This window comes from Camelina sativa, chromosome 2 (assembly GCF_030686135.1).
Source record: "Camelina sativa cultivar CO46 ecotype springtype chromosome 2, ASM3068613v1".
Lineage (NCBI taxonomy): Eukaryota > Viridiplantae > Streptophyta > Magnoliopsida > Brassicales > Brassicaceae > Camelina > Camelina sativa.
The window spans coordinates 9,238,775-9,260,093 of NC_141881.1; the positions used below are offsets into that span (position 1 = coordinate 9,238,775).

Here is a 21,319-nt window from a genome sequence, read left to right on the forward strand (position 1 = left end):
GTCGCCCTAAAATCTCTTAGGGACATTCATATGAAACATCATCGATCTGGTGACCTCCATAAGATGTCTGTTCTTCCTTTCAGCCACACCATTTTGCTGAGGTGTGTAGGGACAGCTTGTTTGTTGTAGGATGCCATGCTTAGATAAATGTTCTTTGAGTTTGTGACTTGTGTATTCCCCGCCATTGTCTGATCTCAATACCTTGATCTTAGCATTAAAGTGGTTAGAAACATAGTTTTGAAAGTTGATAAATGCATCAAACACGCGGTCTTTCGAAGGTAACAATGTTATCCAAGTATATTTAGACTTTTCATCAATAAATGTCACAAAATACTTGTTGTTATCTCTAGACAAGCATGGAGATGTCCACACATCAGAATGTACCAAATCAAAACAATGCTCATAAATGGTAGAGGACTTAGGAAAAATAGTTCTACAATGTTTTCCAAGAATACAAGACTCACAACTAGAACTATGAAAAGAGACATTCGGGAATAACAACTCAAGAGCACAAGAGTGAGGGTTGCCTAGTCTAGCATGCCACAAAGCGTTTTTATTAGACGCAAGACAAGAAGTAAGAGAAATCGAAGTAGAAAGACATGAAGAATTTTTCTCTAGCGTATAGAGATCCCCATTAGCATTTCCTTCCCCAAGAATCTTTCCGGTCTTAATATCCTGAAAATGAATAGAGTTAGGACCAAAAATAGTGTAACAATTCAAGTCATTAGTCGCCTTCTTTACCGACAAAAGATTAGAGGTAAATGTTGGCATATAAAAAGCTTTAGAGTTCTTTTCAAACAAATTTAAGGTGCCTAAACCCTTTATTGGAATCTTGTCTCCATTAGCAATAACAACGTTTCCTAGGGCAGGTTCTATATTGTCAAGTAGACTCGGGTTACTAATCATGTGATGAGAAGCCCCCGAGTCAATGACAAGAGTTTTACTCGGTTTAGAAGCAAGGAAGGTGTTACCGGATTCTTTTAGGGCTGCAATGGACCAGATAATAGCCTCCAGGTCAGACTTTCTCACCAAGTCTCCATAAGAGGCCGCCATCGCTGTTGTCTCCCCTTGGTTAGCTGTACCGGTCCCTTGGCCGCTTGTTCCTTCGTGAGAGATATTAGCTTTGAACTTGGCCGGCTTGAGGTGAGGAAGAAGAACCCAACACTTATCCTTCACATGTCCTCTTTTCTTACAATGGTCGCACACCATTGTCTTCCTCTCCTCATGTCTATAGACCCCTTTGTTAGCCGTAACAAGTTCTCCTTTGCCACTAAAGAGACCAAGAACCTTGTTCCTTTTGAACTTGAGCACAAACATCCTCGAGTGTAGGGAGCTTATCACCCCATAGTATATGCTTGATGAGGTCGTTGAACGCCGGGTTGGGGGTGAGAAGCAAGCCAAAGACTTTGTCCTGCTCTTTCCTTTCATTCAGAATTGCCGGATCAATGGTGCTTGGTCGGAGCATCTCAAGTTTGGCCCATAGTGACCGAAACTTTCCAAAGTGCTTGGTGAACTCCAAGTCTTCTTGATGTAGGCTATTGATAGCCTTCTTGACTTCAAACACACGGGTTAGGTTAGTCACATTCCCTTACACGTTCGCCAGCGTGTCCCATAGCTCTTTTGCCGTCTCGCAATAGGAATAGGCTTCTAAGATGGGTGCGTCATGCGAATGTTGAAGAATGGCAAGCACAGTCTGATCTTCTTGGAACCACTTGACTTCTTTTTCCAGATCAGCTTCCTTGTTTTCTTCCTTTTCTTCTTTGCCGTCTTCTTTGTTGGCTTTCTTGGGAAGCTGGTCCGTTTCAACGTGAATCCATAGCCCCCGGCCACTAAGAGCGGTCTTTGTGGTTGTTTTCCACAAAAGATAGTTCGCACCTTTGAGTACCTCAGGAGTAACAATCGGCTTTGCAGTCTCCATGAAGTGAGGTGGCGTGAAAGAGATTAAAAAAAAGTTTTGGAGAGAGTAGGCTAGATATTTAAGAGATTTAAGAAATTTCACGGTATAGTAGAAGATTAGCAAAGTTTAGAGAGTAATGAATCAAAAAACTTGCTCTGATACCATGTTAGTTTAAGCGGAATTGATAGATGTAATAGGGTTGAGAGTTTGTGATGAACAAAGAGAATAATGAGAGAAAAGTGAGATTCTATTAGAATGAATCTTAGAATGTAGGCTAGAGCCTTTAAATAGCGAAATAAACCAGACTACTTCCTTAATCGTAATACAACTTGGTGATAGAGACATAAAGAGAGAGATAGGGTTGACCCCAATGATGATAGCAATGTATCAAGGTTTCCTTAAGTGAAACCAACATGTGATCTCTTCGAACCTTATCTTCTAACGGCTATATGATGCCTTCAAGATCCTTCTCTTGGGCTTCCTTAAGCTATCAGGGCCTCATCTCTACCCATAAGACATATCACGATTCGGCCTTAGTGATTTCCTTGTTCGGACAGACCGATCAGATCACAATCAATAATGATTTCCATCAGCTACTTTCCTCTTTCTCCTTGTCCAAGATACCCCCGTTCATCGAATTTGAAGGAGGACTATCTCGTTCGGTCGTCTAGATATTTACTTTATGTTTTTTTTTTGTAAACTCTTTTTTTCCTGTTTGGGCTGTCAACTTTGGGAGTCTTTTATAATAGTGTTTGGTTGACAAAAAAAATGCTATTTATCTAAATATATGTATAAGCTTATAAAAATGTATACAAACTACCTTTATATGTGTGTAAAAATTTTGTATATATTTTTAAAAAGGTTTACAAAATGTTTTTTTTTGTCAACCATTAGACAGGCCGGCCCATTAGCCAAATTCCTGCATTTGTAGGAATGAAAAAACTTGATCTCTGGTGTGATGATGTTTCTACAATTGGACTTATCACTGAGTACTGCACTAAAGTCATTTCACGATTTTAAAAATGTTTTAAAAATCTTTTTAAATGTTTATAGAACTTTATAAATATTTGAATCGATTTTGAATTTGTTCATCGCTGCTTTGTCATTGCATAAATATTTGAATCGATTCTGAATTTGTTCATCGCTGCTTTGTCATTGGATAAATATTTTCTATTTAGTTTAACACTTCTACATTGTGTCTATGTGGATTACAAGCCCCCTGCTACTATTTTGTTTCACCCTATAAAGTCTATAAGTCCTGTCGGAGCGGCAACATCCATCATACACTATTAAATTATGATCATATAGCTACGTTTTTTTGCTACAAATAAAATAATAACAAATATTAACTACAAATAGTTACAAATTAGTGACAAAAATAGTAGTTCATCTCTATTGATTTTGTAGTAGTTCATCTCTATTGTTACAAATAATTTAGATTATAGATTTTGTAGTAGGAGATCCTTTTATTTTGGTAATAAATAAAAGAAGTTAATGATTAAGAGGACTACTTTGTAAATAAAATAGTTCATCTCTGTTATAAAATCACAAATAATAACAAAGACAAATTGAAGCAAATTTGCTACAAATTTAGAGACACGACTTGTTGTAGGACAAGTGCACACAAGACAAGATGTAGCAGATTGTAATAAAAATTACTAAAATAATGAAAAAATTAATTTGTTTTCTTAATTTATTAGAATAAAAAAAAAACTTAGAAACTGAAGAGTTAAAAAAAAAAACGAAAACCTAATTCTTAATTTGGTCTCCTCCCTTAGTCTCCAAATCTTATCTTCTCTCTTTTTTCTCAGTTTTCTTTCACCTAAGGGCATCTCTAATGGTCCTCTATTTTTGTCTCTATCCCTATTATAGTAAAAGAGAAGTACAACTTTACCATCGGACAAAACTACCCCTGACGCCAACAAATGAAACCATCACCGAAAAGGGCATATTTGACTTTAGTGTTCCTTCAATCGGGTTATTTTTCTAAACATACCCGGAATTCCTAAATCGGATCTACTTGAATTCATATCGGTTTCAAATATGGGCCACCAACAAATAACATACCAACGAATTTGGGCTTCGAATATACCAACGACATATACCTAAGACATTTAACATACCAAACACATTTAACAACGAGATTAGATACGAACCATGTTGTTTTCCATAAATGTTGGAGGAGAAATCTCATCAATATAGTAAAAAGATTTTCCAATATTAATTTACCTGTCTCTCACTATATTCTAATCCAGAAATCTCGCTATACAATCGCATCAATATATTAAAGAGATAACAAATTCTAATCCAGAAATCTCGCTATACAACCGCATCAATATAATAAAGAGATACCTATCAATATAGTAAAGATATATCTATCTCGGTTGCATATTTGGAAAACAAACATAACTGCTCTTTAGATTTCCTAATCGATGTCTAGTAGAAATCAATCAATAATTAAAGATTTCACGAAAAATCAGCCAATCAGTATGCTATACAATCTCTACAATCTAACAAAAAAAGATAGAAATCATGAACAATATCACTACGTTTATGTTTATGGTAAATATATATTTGGAGAATATTTGGAGAATATACCCTAAAATGTTCATAAGTTCATCCTTCCTATAAATATAACTGTATTATTCAAGAGCCTATTCACCATACCTTAAAGCTTCATTCCTCTCTTTTCTAGCAAACCTTCTCCAATGGCTGCCGAAAATGTTTCTCTTTTCATAGATTTACTAACAATCAAACCATTCAAAACAGGCTGGAGAATTCAAGTTAAAATTATTCATTCTTGGAAGCAATACACGGCCTTTACTGGAGAGACTATAGAAATGGTCTTAGCTGATATTTCTGCAACATTTCTGAACTTTCCTGCATTTCATTTTATACAAATATATTGATATGTTTATTGTTTTTTTATTTATTTTAACTCTTTCTTTTAAAACAAGGGTATCCTCATTCATGCAACGCTAAAGAAACCACAATGGGGAAAATTCCAAAGACTGATCAACAATGGAAACTGGGTAATCATTGATACTTTCTCATTGACTAAATCAGTGGGAAAATTCAGAGTTACGAACCATGTTTATCGTATGACTATGATCAACACGACCTCCATCGTGCCATGTCCGTTGTTGACTGATGACATATTCCTGAAACTGGTCAATTTTGGAGACGTTAGTGACAAAGCTGGTTTGAATGAGAACATTTTAGTTGGTAAGTCTGTTTCTTATTTAAATACTAATATATTGATTGTTTATCATACACTGTTTTATGAACATTGCAATTCTACAGATATAGTTGGTTAAGTTGTCAATGTCGGTGAACTGAAGATCTACCAAGTCGACAACAAAGACAAACAGAAAGTTGACCTTGAACTCAGGGACACACCGTAATTTTAATTACTACAAATCTATAACGTGTAATACTATTAGTTGTTCGTCATTTAAAACTTTACTCTACTATATGTAGCGATGAGCTTCTGTCATGTACACTTTGGGGTGTTCTTGCCGACAGAATCTTAGCAGCTTGCGCAAATAATAGACAGACTATGATGATTTGTCTTTTGCGTTTTGCTAAGATCAATTCTTTCAAAGGTAAATAGTGTTCACATGTTTTCAATTCATTTTCGATAATATTTTATTCACTACCTTAAATAATTTTGTATGTTAGGGCAAAGATCAGTGTCCAATGCTTATGATATGTCATTACTGGCAATTAATCCGGACTTACCTGAAATTGTTCAGTTTCGTGAAAAGTAAGTAATGAACATCTTCCAATTGGAAACCATGTAAACTATTATTAATATATCAGTTTTTCGTGGTTTTAATGAGTTTATTTTGATTATCAGTCTTCCGGAAGATGGCCTTGCCTTGACAATCAAACAAGCTGTTCCTATGGAGGTGCAAGCTGTTCAGCGGAAGGCTGACATCTCTAGACACTACGAGAAAAAGACAATCTCCAAAATCATTGAGTACAATGAGGTAAATAGTTATTTCAAAATTATATTATTTAATTATAATTAACCACTACATTCATTACTTTCTAAACTCATATGCATTTTGTAGGAAGGAAAATTTAGAAATTTTTGCTCAATCTATGCAATCGACACCGAGTTTGCGTGGTATTATTTTGTCTGTCTTAAGTGTAATGCGACAGTGTACAAGGTCCCAAAAGTTGACAATGAGGTTGTTAGAAAAGACAAAAAAACATTGTTTTGGTGCGGTGGTTGCAGTGAAAATATTACTAAAGTTGAACCAAGGTAAACACATTGCAATTTATTAATAACCTTTTAATAATTACGTGAGCTAATCCATCTTGGGACAAAAATTCTGTCTTATAGGTTTAGGTTGATTGTGTGCGTAATGGATTCAACTGCTCAGATTAAGTGTGTGCTGTTTGAGAAAGAAGCTAAAATGCTAATCCACCAGTCTTCTCTCCAGTTACTAGAAGGACATTTAGATGAGGTATAATATATTTACCTATGTAGTTAACTATACAGAACCAAATAATACAATATAATTCTTTTCTTTCATATGAAGATCCAAAATCCAACAAAAATCCCTCAAGGATTGAAAGATTTGGTTGGCAAGACTTTCCAATTTGTAGTGACTATTGCGAAGCCTAACATCAAAGACGGAAGTGATGTTTACAAGGTTGCTCATGCATATGTTGGTCTTGGTTCGGAGAAAGCTGACTCCATCGAGCCATCTCAAGGTGTCGATGATTTATCAACTATTGTGAGTTTGGATCAGGTATCATAAATTATAATGTGTTTTTTAATTTCTACTCCTAAATAGTTTTGAATTGTATTTACATTTAAGTTAACATATTTGTTCGAATATTATGTTAGGAAACGCTAATGCTAACCAACAATGCTGAACAAATTGATTCATTATCAACACCTACCACTACTCCATCTTCCAAGAGGAAAGATTATGTTTCTGGTGATAGTTCTGATCATTCCTCTTCTACGAAGAAAATGTGTATTGCTCAATCAAAGGTGCTCTTGAAGATGCAGATGTAGGCAGTGGCTAGAAGACACTTTTATTGTTGTGTTCACGAAAGCTTTATAGGACTATTACATGCTTTTTATCTATTGTTTCCTTTGAACTTCAGTATTTTTTTATTTTGGCTTTTGGATTTGATTTGTTTTCGGATTATTTTAAATTTTTATGCTATATGAAATAAAGTAAGCTTCGTGATTTGATATATCTATACTAATGGTATATACGGACTAACAATGTTTAATAGTTTATTCTTTAATTTAATAAACGGAATAACCATGTTTAATAGTTTGTTATCAAATTTACAGTTGAATAACCATGTTCAAGAGTTGTAATCTCACTATATTTATTTCTGATTTTCTCATGAAGACCAAAAAAGTATTATTATTTCCAATTGCATTTTAAACTTGATCAACGAAAAATAAAAAGTATAGAGATTAGTGAGCTACCTTATTGACGAGATAAAGTACAGAGGACCTTCACCAGACTAATACCTTCAAAATATTACAAACCATATAAAAAAATATTAGGAAGAATTTTAAACCATACTATGCTATAAAGGATTAAAAAACACATATTCACATTTTATTTAAATAACAAAAAACGACCATTGCGAAAGAGATATCACAGCCTACTTAAACCCTTCTATATATGACCAAATATATATGACCAATAAAATATCCGAAGTCCTAAATTTATGCTAACCATTATGAGAAGATCATAACTTGATTACAAATTATTATTAGTAAGGATTTCAACTACTATGTATGTATGCATAAAGTGATTCACTTCGAGCAAAAATTCTGCAACTTGAGCAGTGCCGACTTACTATCAAAGCTTTGAGATATGAAAAAGAGACCTGAGCAACCAAACTTGGGTGAACATAGTCAAAACAATCCAAAGAGGAATAGAATTTTGCCAACAAACACTCCATCCAGTGTACTTACCAACGAGAATCAAAGTACTGGGAGTTCTACTATTGCACTGAAATCAGTTTTTGCACGAGTTTTGAAGGATATTACAAACTTACCAATACAAAGCCATCCGCAATCTCATGCACCGCCAACTCAACAGAAATCTTCATCCCGCACTTTTGGTCCACAATCTGGTAAGTTATGATTACATTAGTTTCAATCCTTCATTTATAAATAAATCAAACAGCTTCAATTTCAATAAAATACAATTTGAATCTATTGTAATGGAATTTTCACAGATACAGAGAATGTCTATCATGGATCTACTTCTAATAGTAATGTTAGGACTGGACCCTATAGTCAATCTTCTGGTGCCATGTTCGAAAGAGCCAAAAACAGACTAACTGCTTTTAGAAGAGATAATGTTTACAAGAAAGAACAAACGTCTGTCAAGAAGAAAGCAAATTGTGAGTATAACTCACCAAAGCCATTTACTTGGTTAACTATTCTGTTTAAATGGTCTGTTACTAATATTCTGAATTATGCAGATAATGATGATCATTCAGCATATATGTCTGATCGGTTTGTCAATGTATTATCTCATTCATCAAATGATAATACAACTGTGCAACCAAGAAATTTAGAAGAGGAATTTAATGAAACTATTTGGAGTTGCTCATCTGATGGTATAGTTGTTACTATCATAACAAAACAGCAGTCAAAATATAGTTGTTTCTTTAATGCTCATGTAAACTTCAAAATGCAGATGAATCTGTTTATGATGAGGAGCAGTCTTATTATTTTACTAGCAGTGATGAAGATATCTCCAATGAGTGCATCTCTCATGATGATGAACAATTTGAGATGTGTGAAATGGAGGTCTCAATTACAAAAAAGACAACACCTACGACTAAAGGAAGAATGAATCGAAAAAACCATGTCAAAACAGGTAATATGAGAGATTATTGATAATGCTAATAATTGGAGCTATTTAATATAATCCGATTAAATCAAATGGTTCATGTTTGCAGAATATTTAGATCATGGTGACCCAGACTATACGTGTCAGTATTGTGGTGCATTCTTGTGGTATGATGAGAGGCTTAACAAGAGGAGTAATACCAATAATCCTATATTCTCCCTCTGTTGTCTACAAGGAACTGTAAAACTCCCCATTTTCAAAAAATCTCCAGATATTATTAATAAACTTCTTATTGGTACATATAGAATAAGCAGGCATTTCCAAAACAATAGTAGGGGTTATGCATTGGTTTTTGCAATGACTTCTCTAGGAGGAAAAGTAGATAGAACTGTACATCAAGGAAAGGGACCAAACATGTTCCAGCTTCAAGGAGCGAATTACCATCTTATTGGTAGTATGAAGCCAAAAGAAAATGATTATGCAAAGTTCTCTCAGCTTTTTGAAAAAAATAATCGACTGTTTATTCAATCGTTTGTAACATTTTCATCCTTCCATGCAGCAAATCAAAGAACAACAGTACAACAGGTGGCAAAAAAAACTTGAGAAAGGATATAATTGAGCCATTAATCAAGATGTTGGATGCAGTTAATCCTTACGTAGCACATTTTAGGGCAGCTAGAGATAGATTTGCAAGTGATGCCGACCAAACATTTCATATGAGGATAGTCAGTGATCGTGTTGGGTTGGATGGCCAGAATTACACTAATCCAACAGTTTCAGAGATAGCTGCGCTTATACCAGGAGATTTTGTTAAGGAAATGCCAGAGCGTGATATTATTCTTCAGGAAAAAAGCACAGGGCTGTTACAGAGAATCAGCAAAATTCATCCTTCCTATTTGGCGTTGCAGTATCCTTTTATTCATATTTATGGGGAAGATGGTTTCAGACCGGGAATACAAAAGGGATGCACAGACAAAACCAAGACTAAGAAGATAAAATGTATTAGTATACGACAATGGTTTGCATACCGGATTCAAGATAGAGCTTCTAAGTCTCATACACTACTATTATTTAGGAGATTGTTCCAACAGTATGTAGTTGATGAGTACTCAGCAATAGAGTCAAACAGATTGAAATATATTAAGGTCAATCAGTCTAAGCTAAGATGTCAGAATTACACCGCTGTAAAAAAAGCAGCTGATTCAGAGGTGAAAAACATGGGTGAGCAAGGGAATCCAATTTCAATTCCTACTTCTTTCACTGGGGGTCCTAGATATATGGTTCAAAGCTACTATGATGCTATGGCTATATGCAAACATTATGGGTTTCCTGACCTCTTTATTACATTTACATGTAATCCAAAGTGGCCAGAGATTACAAGGTATGTAAAAGCCCGTGGCCTCACAGCGAATGATAGACCTGATATAATATGCCGAATATTCAAGATCAAGCTTGATTCTCTGATGTTTGATTTGACACAAAAAGGCTACTTGGGAAAACTGTTGCAGGTAATTTCAATTTATTAATAGCATCTTACATGGTTCAAGCTTATGTTAATTGTTTGACATCTAACTAATTTTTCGATTTGGGACAGCTATGTATACGGTGGAGTTTCAGAAAAGAGGGTTGCCACATGTTCATATACTTTTGTTTATGGACAAAAAAAGTAAACTACCTACGGCAGATGATATCAATAAGATTATTTGTGCAGAAATTCCAGATAAGGATTCAAAGCCTGAGCTCTATGAAATCATAAAAGATTCCATGATTCATGGACCTTGTGGAGCCGCAAACACGAATTCACCATGTATGGTCGATGGTAAATGTTCAAAAATGTATCCAAAAGCACATGCGGAGATTACAAAAGTTGGGAAAGATGGTTATCCAATATATAGGAGACGTCGTGGAACAAATTTTGTTGAAAAGGGTCGTTTCAAGTGTGATAACAGATATGTAGTTCCCTATAATGAGAAGTTGTGTCTAAGATACAATGCTCACATCAATGTTGAATGGTGCAACCAGACAGGCTCTATCAAATATTTGTTCAAGTACATTAGCAAGGGATCAGATCGTGTAGCTGTGGTGGTGGAACCAGTTAATAAAAGAGCATCATCCTCTACAGGGAATGTTGCTAAATCCACTCAGACTCAGAAGAAGAAAAATGAAGTTAAAGACTACTTTGACTGCAGGTATTCGAAGAATTGAAAATTTAATTTGCATTTTTTTGAAAGATCTTTTTAAAAAATATGGTTTCTTAATAACATAAATATTTTGATAGGTATGTGTCAGCATCTGAAGCTATTTGGTGAATCTTCAAGTTTCCAATCCAGTACAGGACAACTCCAGTTCAAAGACTTTCATTCCACGTAGAAGGGAAAAAACCATGTTATTTTAAGGTGAACGCTGACATAGACGAAGTATTGGAAAAGTCGGTTAATGAGGATTCACAATTGACAGCTTGGTTCTACTTGAATACTGTCAATCCTTCTGCAAATCAGTATCTTTATGCAGAGATACCAGCTCACTTTACTTGGCAGGGTAAGAAGAAGCAATGGAATGATAGGAAGAGAGGTTTCTCACTTGGTAGGATTGACTATGTTCCCAGAAAGATGGAACCTGAGTATTTCATGAGAATCCTCCTAAATATAGTACGTGGTCCTAAATCGTTTGAAGATTTAAAAACATACAAAGGTGTGGTTTATAAAACGTACAAAGAAGCATGTTTTGCTCGTGGTATTCTAGATGATGATCATATCTTCATAGATAGTATTGTAGATGCAGCGCAATGGTGTTTTGGTCCTCAACTACGAAATCTTTTTGCAAACATGATATTGTCAGAATGTCTATCACAACCAGAACATGTTTGGGAACAGACATGGATACATCTTTCTGAAGACATTGAAATGATGAAAAGAGAAGAATATAACAATCCAGGTTTGTTTTTATTTTTTCTTATAGGGTTAATTTCCAGAACTAAAATTTGAGAAAACTGACTATTAATTTTGTGGATTAGTAATTCTAACTATTAATAAATTTTCCACTGTGCATATTTAAACTTAACAGATGCAGATAAAAGGAACTATACTTTGATTGAAATAGAGAAGCTAATGTTGATGAAAATGGTGGGTCACTATCTACTATTGAAAAGATGCCGCAGCCGTCAAGAGAAACTATTGACAATTCCAATCATTTGATTGTGGAAGAAATGAAATACAACCGAGAGGATGAGAAAAGAAAACATGATGAATGGGTCCGGATGTTAACTTTGGAGCAAAAAGGAATTTGCGATGAGATTCTGAATGCGGTGTTGAATGATAAAGGTGGAGTGTTTTTCGTGTATGGATCTGGTGGTACATGTAAAACATTCATCTGGAAGACTTTATCTTCAGCTGTTAGGTCTAGGGGAATGATTGTGATTAATACAGCATCAAGTGGGATTGCCTCGCTTTTACTTCATGGTGGTAAGACTGCACATTCCAGGTTTCGGATGAAGATTACTCCTGATGATAGTACATCATGTAACATGTCTCCAAATGATGAGGTTGCAAATCTAATGGATGCCGCTTCCCTTATTATATGGGATGAAGCTCCAATGATGAGCAAGTATTGTTTTGAGAATTTGGACAGGAGTCTGAATGATGTTATTGGTAAATGGCTGAAGAAACCGTTTGGTGGTAAAGTTGTCGTTTTTGGAGGAGATTTCAGACAAATACTGCTTGTTATTAATGGTGCAGGACGAGCTGAAATAGTTATGTCATCCCTGAATGCATCTTATCTATGGGAACATTCCAAGGTGTTAAAACTAACGAAGAACATGCATCTTCTAAGCAACAATCTAACTGCTGATGAAGCAAAGGATATTGAGGAGTTTTCAAACTGGATCTTGGATATGGGTGACGGGAAAGTTGGAGAAGTCAATGATGGAGAGGCTCTAATTTATATCCCGGCAGAATTTTTAATTACAGATGTTGATGATCCTATAGAAGCAATCAGCAGAGCTGTATATGGGGATCTTGATTTGTTGCAAACGAAGAAGGATCCAAAGTTATTTCAGGAGAGAGCTATTTTAGCACCCAGAAATGATGACGTAAATACCATAAATCAAATCATGCTTGAGAAGTTACCAGGTTTTATTTTACGACCCTTTCAATTTTCATAGCACAGAAAGTAATTAGATCAACTAAAGCAAACTTAAACTTAAGGAAATTTGAAACAACTAATTATTACTTTCGTTTACTGTTTCAGGTGAAGAAAAAAGCTATATGAGTTGTGATAGTATTGATCCAACTGATTTAGACTCAGCAGACAATCCAATATTCACTCCTGACTTCTTAAACAATATTAAGATTTCAGGACTACCACATCATAATTTGCGTTTAAAGGTCGGGGCTCCAATTATGTTGCTGAGAAATCTAGACCCTAAAGGTGGATTATGTAATGGAACAAGATTTCAGATAACACAAATGGCTGATCATGTTATAGAGGCGATGGTTATCACAGGAGACAGAAGTGGTGATTTAGTCTTGATTTCGCAGACATTTATCGAGCCATTTGATACCAAGCTACCATTCAAGATGCGGCGTAGGCAATTCCCTATAGCTCTTGCTTTTGCTATGACAATCAATAAAATTCAGGGACAATCATTGAACGAAGTTGGTTTATTTCTGCCAAGATCTGTTTTCTCACATGGGCAGTTGTATGTGGCACTATCTAGGGTGACTTCTAAGAAAGGTTTGAAAGTTCAAATTGTTGACAAGGAATGTGAGATTCAGAGGCAGACAATGAACGTCGTCTTCAAGGAGGTTTTCCAGAATTTATAAAATTTATGATATTGTTTACTGTGTTTGACATTTAATTTTCTTTCGTTTTTGGTTTTCAATCAAACAATCAATTTTGCAACGATGGTATTGCTTAATATACAAATATTACACAAAAGAAAACAAATTTTGTTTATAAACATACAAACTTTAGTAGAACAAAAGAAACAAGTTTACTTTTCAAAATTTTATGTTTTAAACGTCCAATATTTAAAACAATCTCAAAACAAGTTTACGAAAAAAAATTATGTTATTAAATTTTCATAAAATGGTTACTTTCTCTCGAATAATTTAAATTTGTACAGTCTAATAATATTACACGTTGAAAACTATTTTTAAAAGGTTAACATTATAATATGTACGTACTATAAGTATAATATTTAACCAAATCAGTTTTCCAAAAAACAAGAAAAAAGTATTGATTTTGAAGATTTACCAGTTCCCATGAATGACCTATATTAGTTATTTGAGAATATTATGGACTAAGATATATGAAAGATAATAAATAAGTATAATATTTAACCAAATCACTTTTCCAAAAAAAAAGAAAAAAGCATTGATTTTGAAGATATTACCAGTTCCCATGAATGACCTATATTAGTTATTTGAGAATATTCTGGACTACGATATAGGAAAGATAACAAATCAGATCACATAAGAAACGATAACAATCTCAAAAACCCTAAATTTCACCACCTATATATTTAGCTTACTTCATAGTTAACTCATTGAGCACAAACGTCGTATTTACAAAAAAAATATCAAATTACCAATTCTCTCTCAATATGACTACGCCGGAAACGGGAAAAAATTTGGAAGATCCTATACTAAAGGCTTGGTTTGATCAAAACCTTAATTGTGAAGTTGCAAGACAATTTACTTTCGAGGAGCTACCTGCATTTTACATTTGGGATCCTAGAGGAGAATGCTTCCAAAGGAGGAAGAGAATAGTGACCAGTCAAAGAACTACTTCTATTTCAAGTAAGTTTAATGGAAATTTATCCCTTAAACTTCGTTTCCGTTTTCTGAAAGGACCAAAAAGTGATGAAGATTTAAGGACTTATGGAGTTTTATATCCATCATACAAGGAAGCATGTTTGGCAAGAGGATTAATACAAGATTGAAGTATTGGTGTTTTAGTTTTTTAATATTTTCTGTTCGTTTCAATTTATTTCTCTATTCCTTTGTTTCCTTATCATGTTCAAGTTATAATAAATTAGAAAAAAAAACTTTTATTTATTGTTCATATAATTAGTTTTTAGCTACCTATACAAATAATGAGTAGTCATCACAGAGCATAAGTTTCAGTATATGTTTTCTAATCTATGATTATCAAGCAACGAAAGGAAGAATATTAAGTGAAAAAGTAAGATTAATTCAAATTATTAGGACATACCTTCATGTATGAAAACAGCTAGATAACTGTATCTCTCTGATTACTAAGTGATCCTCCAATATACGTTAAACCCTGTCCTGGTATTGAACTGATAAAAAAACAAAATCTGCTCAGTATATTTCAAATTGTTCCAACTTTACGTATTCTAACACTGAAGCTTACAAACTAACCTTCCAGTTTCTCCCTTCGAAACATATACTCTATTGTAATAAACTGGTGTACAATCAAATGACATCTCATTGGATATCCTGCAGTTCAATGAGATGCAAAATTAAACAAGAACGTTTATATTCTTCAAAATAAAAGAATCTAATATGTTTTATGTAAATCACAACTTATCTGACTGATAATATGATGTCTTGATATATATGCTTCGGTTGCGCTATTAGATTTTTTGCACTACGTCTCATTACATATCCTGCAGTTCATTTGAAACCAAATTAAATACTAACGTTTACATTCCTCAAAATAAAAGAAACTCACATATTTTTTGGTAAACCACAACTTATCTCACTGAAACTATGATGTCTTGATATATATGCTTCGGTCTCATTCTAATTTCTGGCACATGTACTGCATAAAATGTAAAGGACAACAAATTAATCATAAACGAAATACTGGAAATATATAGAGTGGGTGGCTGTGCTCAAACATGGACTGAAACTTTCCAAATCTGAATGGGGTACATATATAACAGTAGAGAAAGAGTATAGATCTATGAAATCGAAACTATATAATCAGAAGCAACCCGGATTAAAAATCAACTTACCCACGCAATTCAATTGATTAATTGAACAATGAAAACCGATTGGGCGAAACTGAATCAATCCGATTGAAACATTAGACAACCCCATAAACCCAAAGAATTGCTTCGACTAATTGGTTGTGTAAACATTTAGGATTTGACAGATTTAGGAAAAGGATTTGAGAAATTGAATAAGTAGCGATTTTTTCGAAACCCTGTAACTTAGGTATCTAAGGTTGATGAAATGGAGATGAAGGGGTGAAGTTGAAGTCGTGTATTTTGTTTGTTGGATCGAAGATTTTTATTAAAAACGGCAAATTGACCAGCTAACGAGATTTGATATTAAAAATTACAAAATTTTACAAAAAGGCCAAAGAAGCCCAAATCTAGAAATATCTTGAAAATTAGACCCAAACCCAATTTTAAAGAGTTTAGAGAACAATTGATTACCCAAATTATGATACTTAAAATTTAAAAGACATTTTCAATAACGGATGATTATAAGTCATATACATATATATTACACTATTTTTTTTTGTTTGAACGAAGTATATATTACACTATTAAAAACCAATATTGTACTTAAAATTATGGGTATACAATATGGTAAGCACATTCATGGTATACAACTACGTATTCTTAAATTTATTAATTCATTACTATTTTTTTTTTTGTCAAAACAACCCCATATATTAAGTTACCGGAAGAGATTCTCTTCGTGAGAGAGCCAAGAAGGTACCGATGTGCTTATATGGGAAAAACAGAAATCTCGTGCTCTTGCACATTTCGCAAGTTTATCAGCAGGGATATTGTCCTCTCTAGGAATATATCTAATGCTAAAATTGACAAATCGCTCTCTGAAGTGAATAAAATTCTTCAATTCTGATGAAAAATTCGGTCAATCTTCTATATTGGATGTCATTGTTAGTAGGTCCAAGCAATCCGTCGCAAATAGTGCTCTATAAAAATCCAAGGTCAACAGACACTCCATAGCCCAAATGAGAGTATCTAACTCTGCATGTAAAGGGGAGAGACTTCTCTTCGATCCTTCTAACCCCAAATTCATTGTCTTATCCCCAATGGATGCAATCCAGCCATGTCCGCTCCAATCCATGTTTGAGTGCCAAGATCCATCAATAAAGCAAACAAGGGCGTCCTGTGGGAGTGGAGGCGGAGATATCTTTGCTTCCTCTAGCCCAGGCAAAGGTCTTTAGTGTTGGCTTTTCTCCATGCACTTTCTTCTTTGATAGCTTTTTCCAGTGTGTCTTGCGGAGGCTCAGAAATATTTTCAAACACTTTCTTGTTTCGTGCCTTCCATATGTACCACATCATCCAAGAAAATGGCCTCAAGTGTTCTTCGAGATTACCAAAATCTTTATCTCTCCCATATAGAAAGTCAAGGTTACTATATAGGGAAGGTGAAGGGAACACCAAAGGATGGGAGGGGATGGTCGATAAGGCCCACACTTGGCATGCTGGAGGGCATTCGAATAACATATGATTGATGGTTTCCTCCTCTGCTCCACATCTAGGGCAACCCTTATCTCTGCCAATATGACGATAATGTAAGCGTTGGCATACAGCCAAGCATCCAGACACACATTGCCACACGAAGTGCTTCAGATTTCGTGATATTTTTAACTTCCATGCTTGCGCCTTAAGTGTTGTAACACTAGGACCCTGAACAGGGAGGTCGCCAGTAGGGCGAGAGATAGCTCTCGCGGCTTCATATCCAGACTTAACGGTATAATTCCCTGACTTTGTCAAGGTCCAGGAATATCCGTCTCTCGAGGCTTTTAAACTCGGTTTGATCCCCAAGATAAGGGTAATTTCTTTAGGGGGGAAGAGTTCCCGAAGACGCTCCAATTTCCACGTTTTTGTGTTAAAATCAATCAAAGTGTTAACACAAATCAAGGGGTTTCTCTCATTTGTAAGCCCTTCTGGTGGTCGAGCCGGTGAATCTGGGATCCATGGCTCAGTCCAAATGCACGTGTTGAATCCCGAACTAATAGTCTTCCGAATGCCATACGATAGAACCTGTTTTGCCGCCAACATACTCCTCCAACCGTAAGATGGTCTATTTGAAACTTGTATCTCTAATGGTCTACAATAGCGGTAGTATCTCCCTTTGAGGACTCGACTAAGGAGGGAATCTGGGTAATGTAGTAGCCTCCATAGCTGCTTTGCCAACAAGGCAAGATTGAACTCTTCTAGTGTTCGGAATCCTAGCCCGCCTTCCGAAGTATCATTACACATCTGTTCCCATGATATCCAATGTAATCCTTTAGTTTCAGCTTTGTTGCTCCACCAGAAATTGGCAATCGCACTACTTAATTTTGAGCATATAGCTTTTGGTAAGAGAAAACATGACATCACATATGTCGGAATTGCTTGTGCCACTGATTTTATCAGTCCTTGCCCTCCTTAGATAGGGATTTTGAGGTCCATAAGTTTACCTTCTTATGGAGTCTATCCCTCACAAAAGAGAAGACTTGTGCCTTCGACCCATGGATCTTCTCCGGGAGGCCCAAATAAGTTCCCATGCCTCCTTCTTGGGATATCCCTACAATAGATTTGATCTCTTGTCGTATGAGAGGTGGAACCTCGGTTCCAAACATAATCGAGGATTTGGAGAAATTGATTTCCTGTCCTGATGCCTCGCCATAAAAGCGGATTATGTCAATAATTGCCTTACATTGATCAGGTTCAACTTTGCAGAAGAATAAACTATCATTGGCAAAAAGTAGATGGGAAACCCGAGGACTTGCATTTGAGATGCGTAATCCTTGGATCTTTCCCTCTTGTTCTGCATTCCTAATATGTGCTATTAGGGCCTTTGTACAAAGAATGAACAGGTACGGAGAGATTGGGTCCCCTTGACGTATCCCACAAGTTGGCCTGATCCATCCTTTCGGGTCCCCATTGATCAAAATTCTGTAGGATACAGAGGTGATGCATTGCATTATCCATCCCACCCACATTTGATCAAATCCCATTTTTTCCATAGTGCTCTCAGAAAGTTCCATTCCACCCTATCATAAGCTTTGCTCATGTCTGTCTTAATTGCCAGAAACTTTTTGCGGTTGGCCTCGTTGGAACGAAGGGCGTGGAAATTTTCTTGAGCGATAAGGATTTTATCTGTGATTAACCCTCCTGCCACAAAGGCAGATTGAGTCTCGGATATAAGGTCCGGTAAAAACCTCTTTAGACGTAAGCTCAGAATTTTTGAAATCACCTTATAGCTTACTTTACAGAGGCTAATAGGGCGAAATTTTGACATTTCGCGAGGTCGTTCTCCTTTCGGGATCAAACATATATTTATTTCATTTAATTTGCCATCAAATATACCAGAGCTAAAGAAATTCTTCACCATATTGATGAGATCACCCTTTATAGTTTCCCAGAATTTTTGAAAGAATAAGGCTGTCATCCCATCCAGACCTGGAGCTTTTCCGGGTTCAGGGAGAACAAGGCTCTTCTGACTTCCTCTTCTGAAACTTCTCTCGTCAAATACTCATTCATTGTGGGTGTGACTAGTGTCGGTACATCCTTGATGGCCAAAGTAGGGTCACTCGCATTCGAGGAAGAGAAGAGATGCTGAAATACTCCACCGCTACTTTTTCTATTCCCTCTTCTGTATCAATCCAAACTCCCAATTGATTAAGGATGCATGTGATCTTGTTCCTTGCTCTCCTTTGTTTTGTGGAGGCATGGAAAAATTTTGTATTTCTATCTCCTTCAGCAAGCCAAAGTTCTCTGCTTTTTTGGTGCCAGAATGCTTCCTCCTCCCTATAAGCCTCATAGAGTTGCCATTTAAGGTTCAGGAGTGTTTCCGACAATGCTTGATCATCTTCGAAGGTCTTATCAATCTTATCTTGGAGATCCTTGATCAGTTTTTCTGAGTTAGTTTGATTATTTTTCTTCCACAAGGAGATAGCCCTTTTGCAATTTTGGATTTTTTCCTGATGGTTCGCTCCCTCGAGGCATCATCGTCTCCCCATCCATCTAGCACCGCTTCTTTAAAGCCAGGCTTATCAATCCATCTCTTATCGAACATGAATTTTTTCACAAACTTTTTTGGACGTGATTGAATTGACGCAAGGAGGGGACGATGATCCGAACCCCACATCTTCATATACTCCACATTAGTGTGGGAAAAATATTGTGCCATTCCTCGTTTCCCATGGCTCTGTCCAAGCGACATCGAATCTTACCATTTGACAGTTGGCCAATCCATGAAAATTGATTTCCTTGATAAGGAAAATCTATGAAACCACATGAAATCGATCATAGCACGGAAAGGTAGAAAGGAGGACTCCGATCTTTTTTTACCCCCTCGTTTTTCATGATTCCCTGTTATTTCGTTAAAATCTACAATGATGAACCAAGGTTCGGATCTAGAAACTCCGATACGCATTAGTCTTTCCCACACATATCCACGGTTTGCAGGGACAAGGTCATCATAGATAAAAGTCATAAAAACTCGGTTTCCATTAATGATTGTTTCGATGTCGATCAATCGATCATCTAACAACAAGAACCTAACCGGATAGTCTTTCGAATAGAAAAGGGCTAACCCTCCACTTGTACCTTCAGGCTCAACAGTTGGAGGTTGTCAAAACCTAAATCAACTTGCAAAGATTGCAGAAACGTCTTATCGTTCTTGGTCTCAGATAAAAACATGAAACCTGGTGAGTACATACGATACATCTCTCCCAGTCGACGAGAAGTCTCTTTAGCTCTCGCTCCTTGACAATTCCATGCTATTGTTCTCATAAGTTGGTTCCGGAGGGAGAAAAAAACCCCACCGTACTAAAATTGCAACTAAGAAATGTAGCCTTTACTGCTAGATACACTTCACTAAGAAGAAAATATGAAGACCTTTTCAATAGGTCCATTAGCAAAGAAACACCACACTGTCCCAATAACGTGGAAGACAAAATTTGGCCTATATTCACCGTGATCAAATACTGGTCCATCTTCCAAAAATCATTTGTTAGGCCCAATAACCTAAACAATACTCTCTGGCCCACTTCGAATAGGGTTTCATTTGTTAAACGACTCGGCTTCTTGACACCGGAGCAAAGGTGACAGTTAACCGGAGGGACAAGCGGAAGCGCGGAGTAGTTTCCCGGGATGTTGGAGTCAATCTCACCCTCGACTGGTAGGGGACTCGTTTGATTATTTTCTGGGTCCATGGCAACAGATCTGGGAGGAATATTTCACAGGCACCAGAACTAGGAGATATTGGTCTGTACCAAATAATAAGATCTAGTGAGTGAAATATATAATAAAACAATTGAAAGGACCTAGTGAGATTAATTCATTATTTTTATATGTTGTTTTATTATATATTTCACTCACTAGGTCCTTTCAATTGTATACAACCGGTTTCAAACAATTATGTACCAAATAATAAGATCTCACAATGTAAAGTGAGTTTGCTCTATTTTATTGTGATTTTGGCATCAGTAGTAAATAGAATGAACCTAAATTATAATAGTAAAGAGATACCATAACATCTTACATATTATTATCCGCTAAAACATAACCAAATATTCCCCCGCGCTGTACCGTGGATGAGTCCCTGGTACTCTATTATAGAGTAACTTT

General features: G+C 35.8%; 1 protein-coding gene, 1 long non-coding RNA gene and 1 pseudogene across 6 annotated transcripts; 1 reads left to right on the forward strand and 2 right to left on the reverse strand.

Moving 5' to 3' along the window:
* Window positions 1-650: 650 nt before the first annotated feature.
* Window positions 651-15,984, reverse strand: LOC104722295 (uncharacterized). 5 transcript variants are annotated; one of them, XR_015577813.1, is made up of 9 exons: window positions 15,731-15,984; window positions 15,467-15,534; window positions 15,297-15,379; window positions 15,132-15,209; window positions 14,962-15,049; window positions 7,943-8,017; window positions 7,362-7,406; window positions 4,987-5,064; window positions 4,350-4,777 (listed from the first exon to the last, which is right to left on the reverse strand). It is a non-coding gene; the product is annotated as an uncharacterized LOC104722295 (long non-coding RNA). The 5 variants fall into 5 exon arrangements; XR_015577815.1 differs by lacking the exon at window positions 4,350-4,777 and having other exon boundaries at window positions 4,803-5,064; window positions 15,476-15,534; window positions 15,731-15,873; XR_757179.3 differs by lacking the exons at window positions 4,350-4,777; window positions 15,297-15,379; window positions 15,467-15,534; window positions 15,731-15,984 and adding an exon at window positions 651-675 and having other exon boundaries at window positions 15,132-15,272.
* On the forward strand, window positions 11,897-13,568 carry LOC147948339 (uncharacterized). The gene is made up of 2 exons (XM_087477764.1): window positions 11,897-12,875; window positions 12,994-13,568. The coding sequence occupies exons 1-2, from the start codon at window positions 11,897-11,899 to the stop codon at window positions 13,566-13,568; spliced, it is 1,554 nt and encodes a 517-aa protein (XP_087333890.1).
* Window positions 15,985-16,403: 419 nt separating the features above from the next.
* Window positions 16,404-20,482, reverse strand: LOC147948340 (uncharacterized; annotated as a pseudogene).
* Window positions 20,483-21,319: the final 837 nt, after the last annotated feature.

What these genes read in the sequence shown, in the direction of transcription:
- LOC147948339 (XM_087477764.1), top strand. Translation starts at nt 11,897, where the DNA reads ATGCCGCAGCCGTCAAGAGAAACTATTGACAATTCCAATCATTTGATT. An exon ending in CATGCTTGAGAAGTTACCAG is followed by an intron (nt 12,876 to 12,993) that starts GTTTTATTTTAC and finishes TTACTGTTTCAG; the next exon opens with GTGAAGAAAAAAGCTATATG.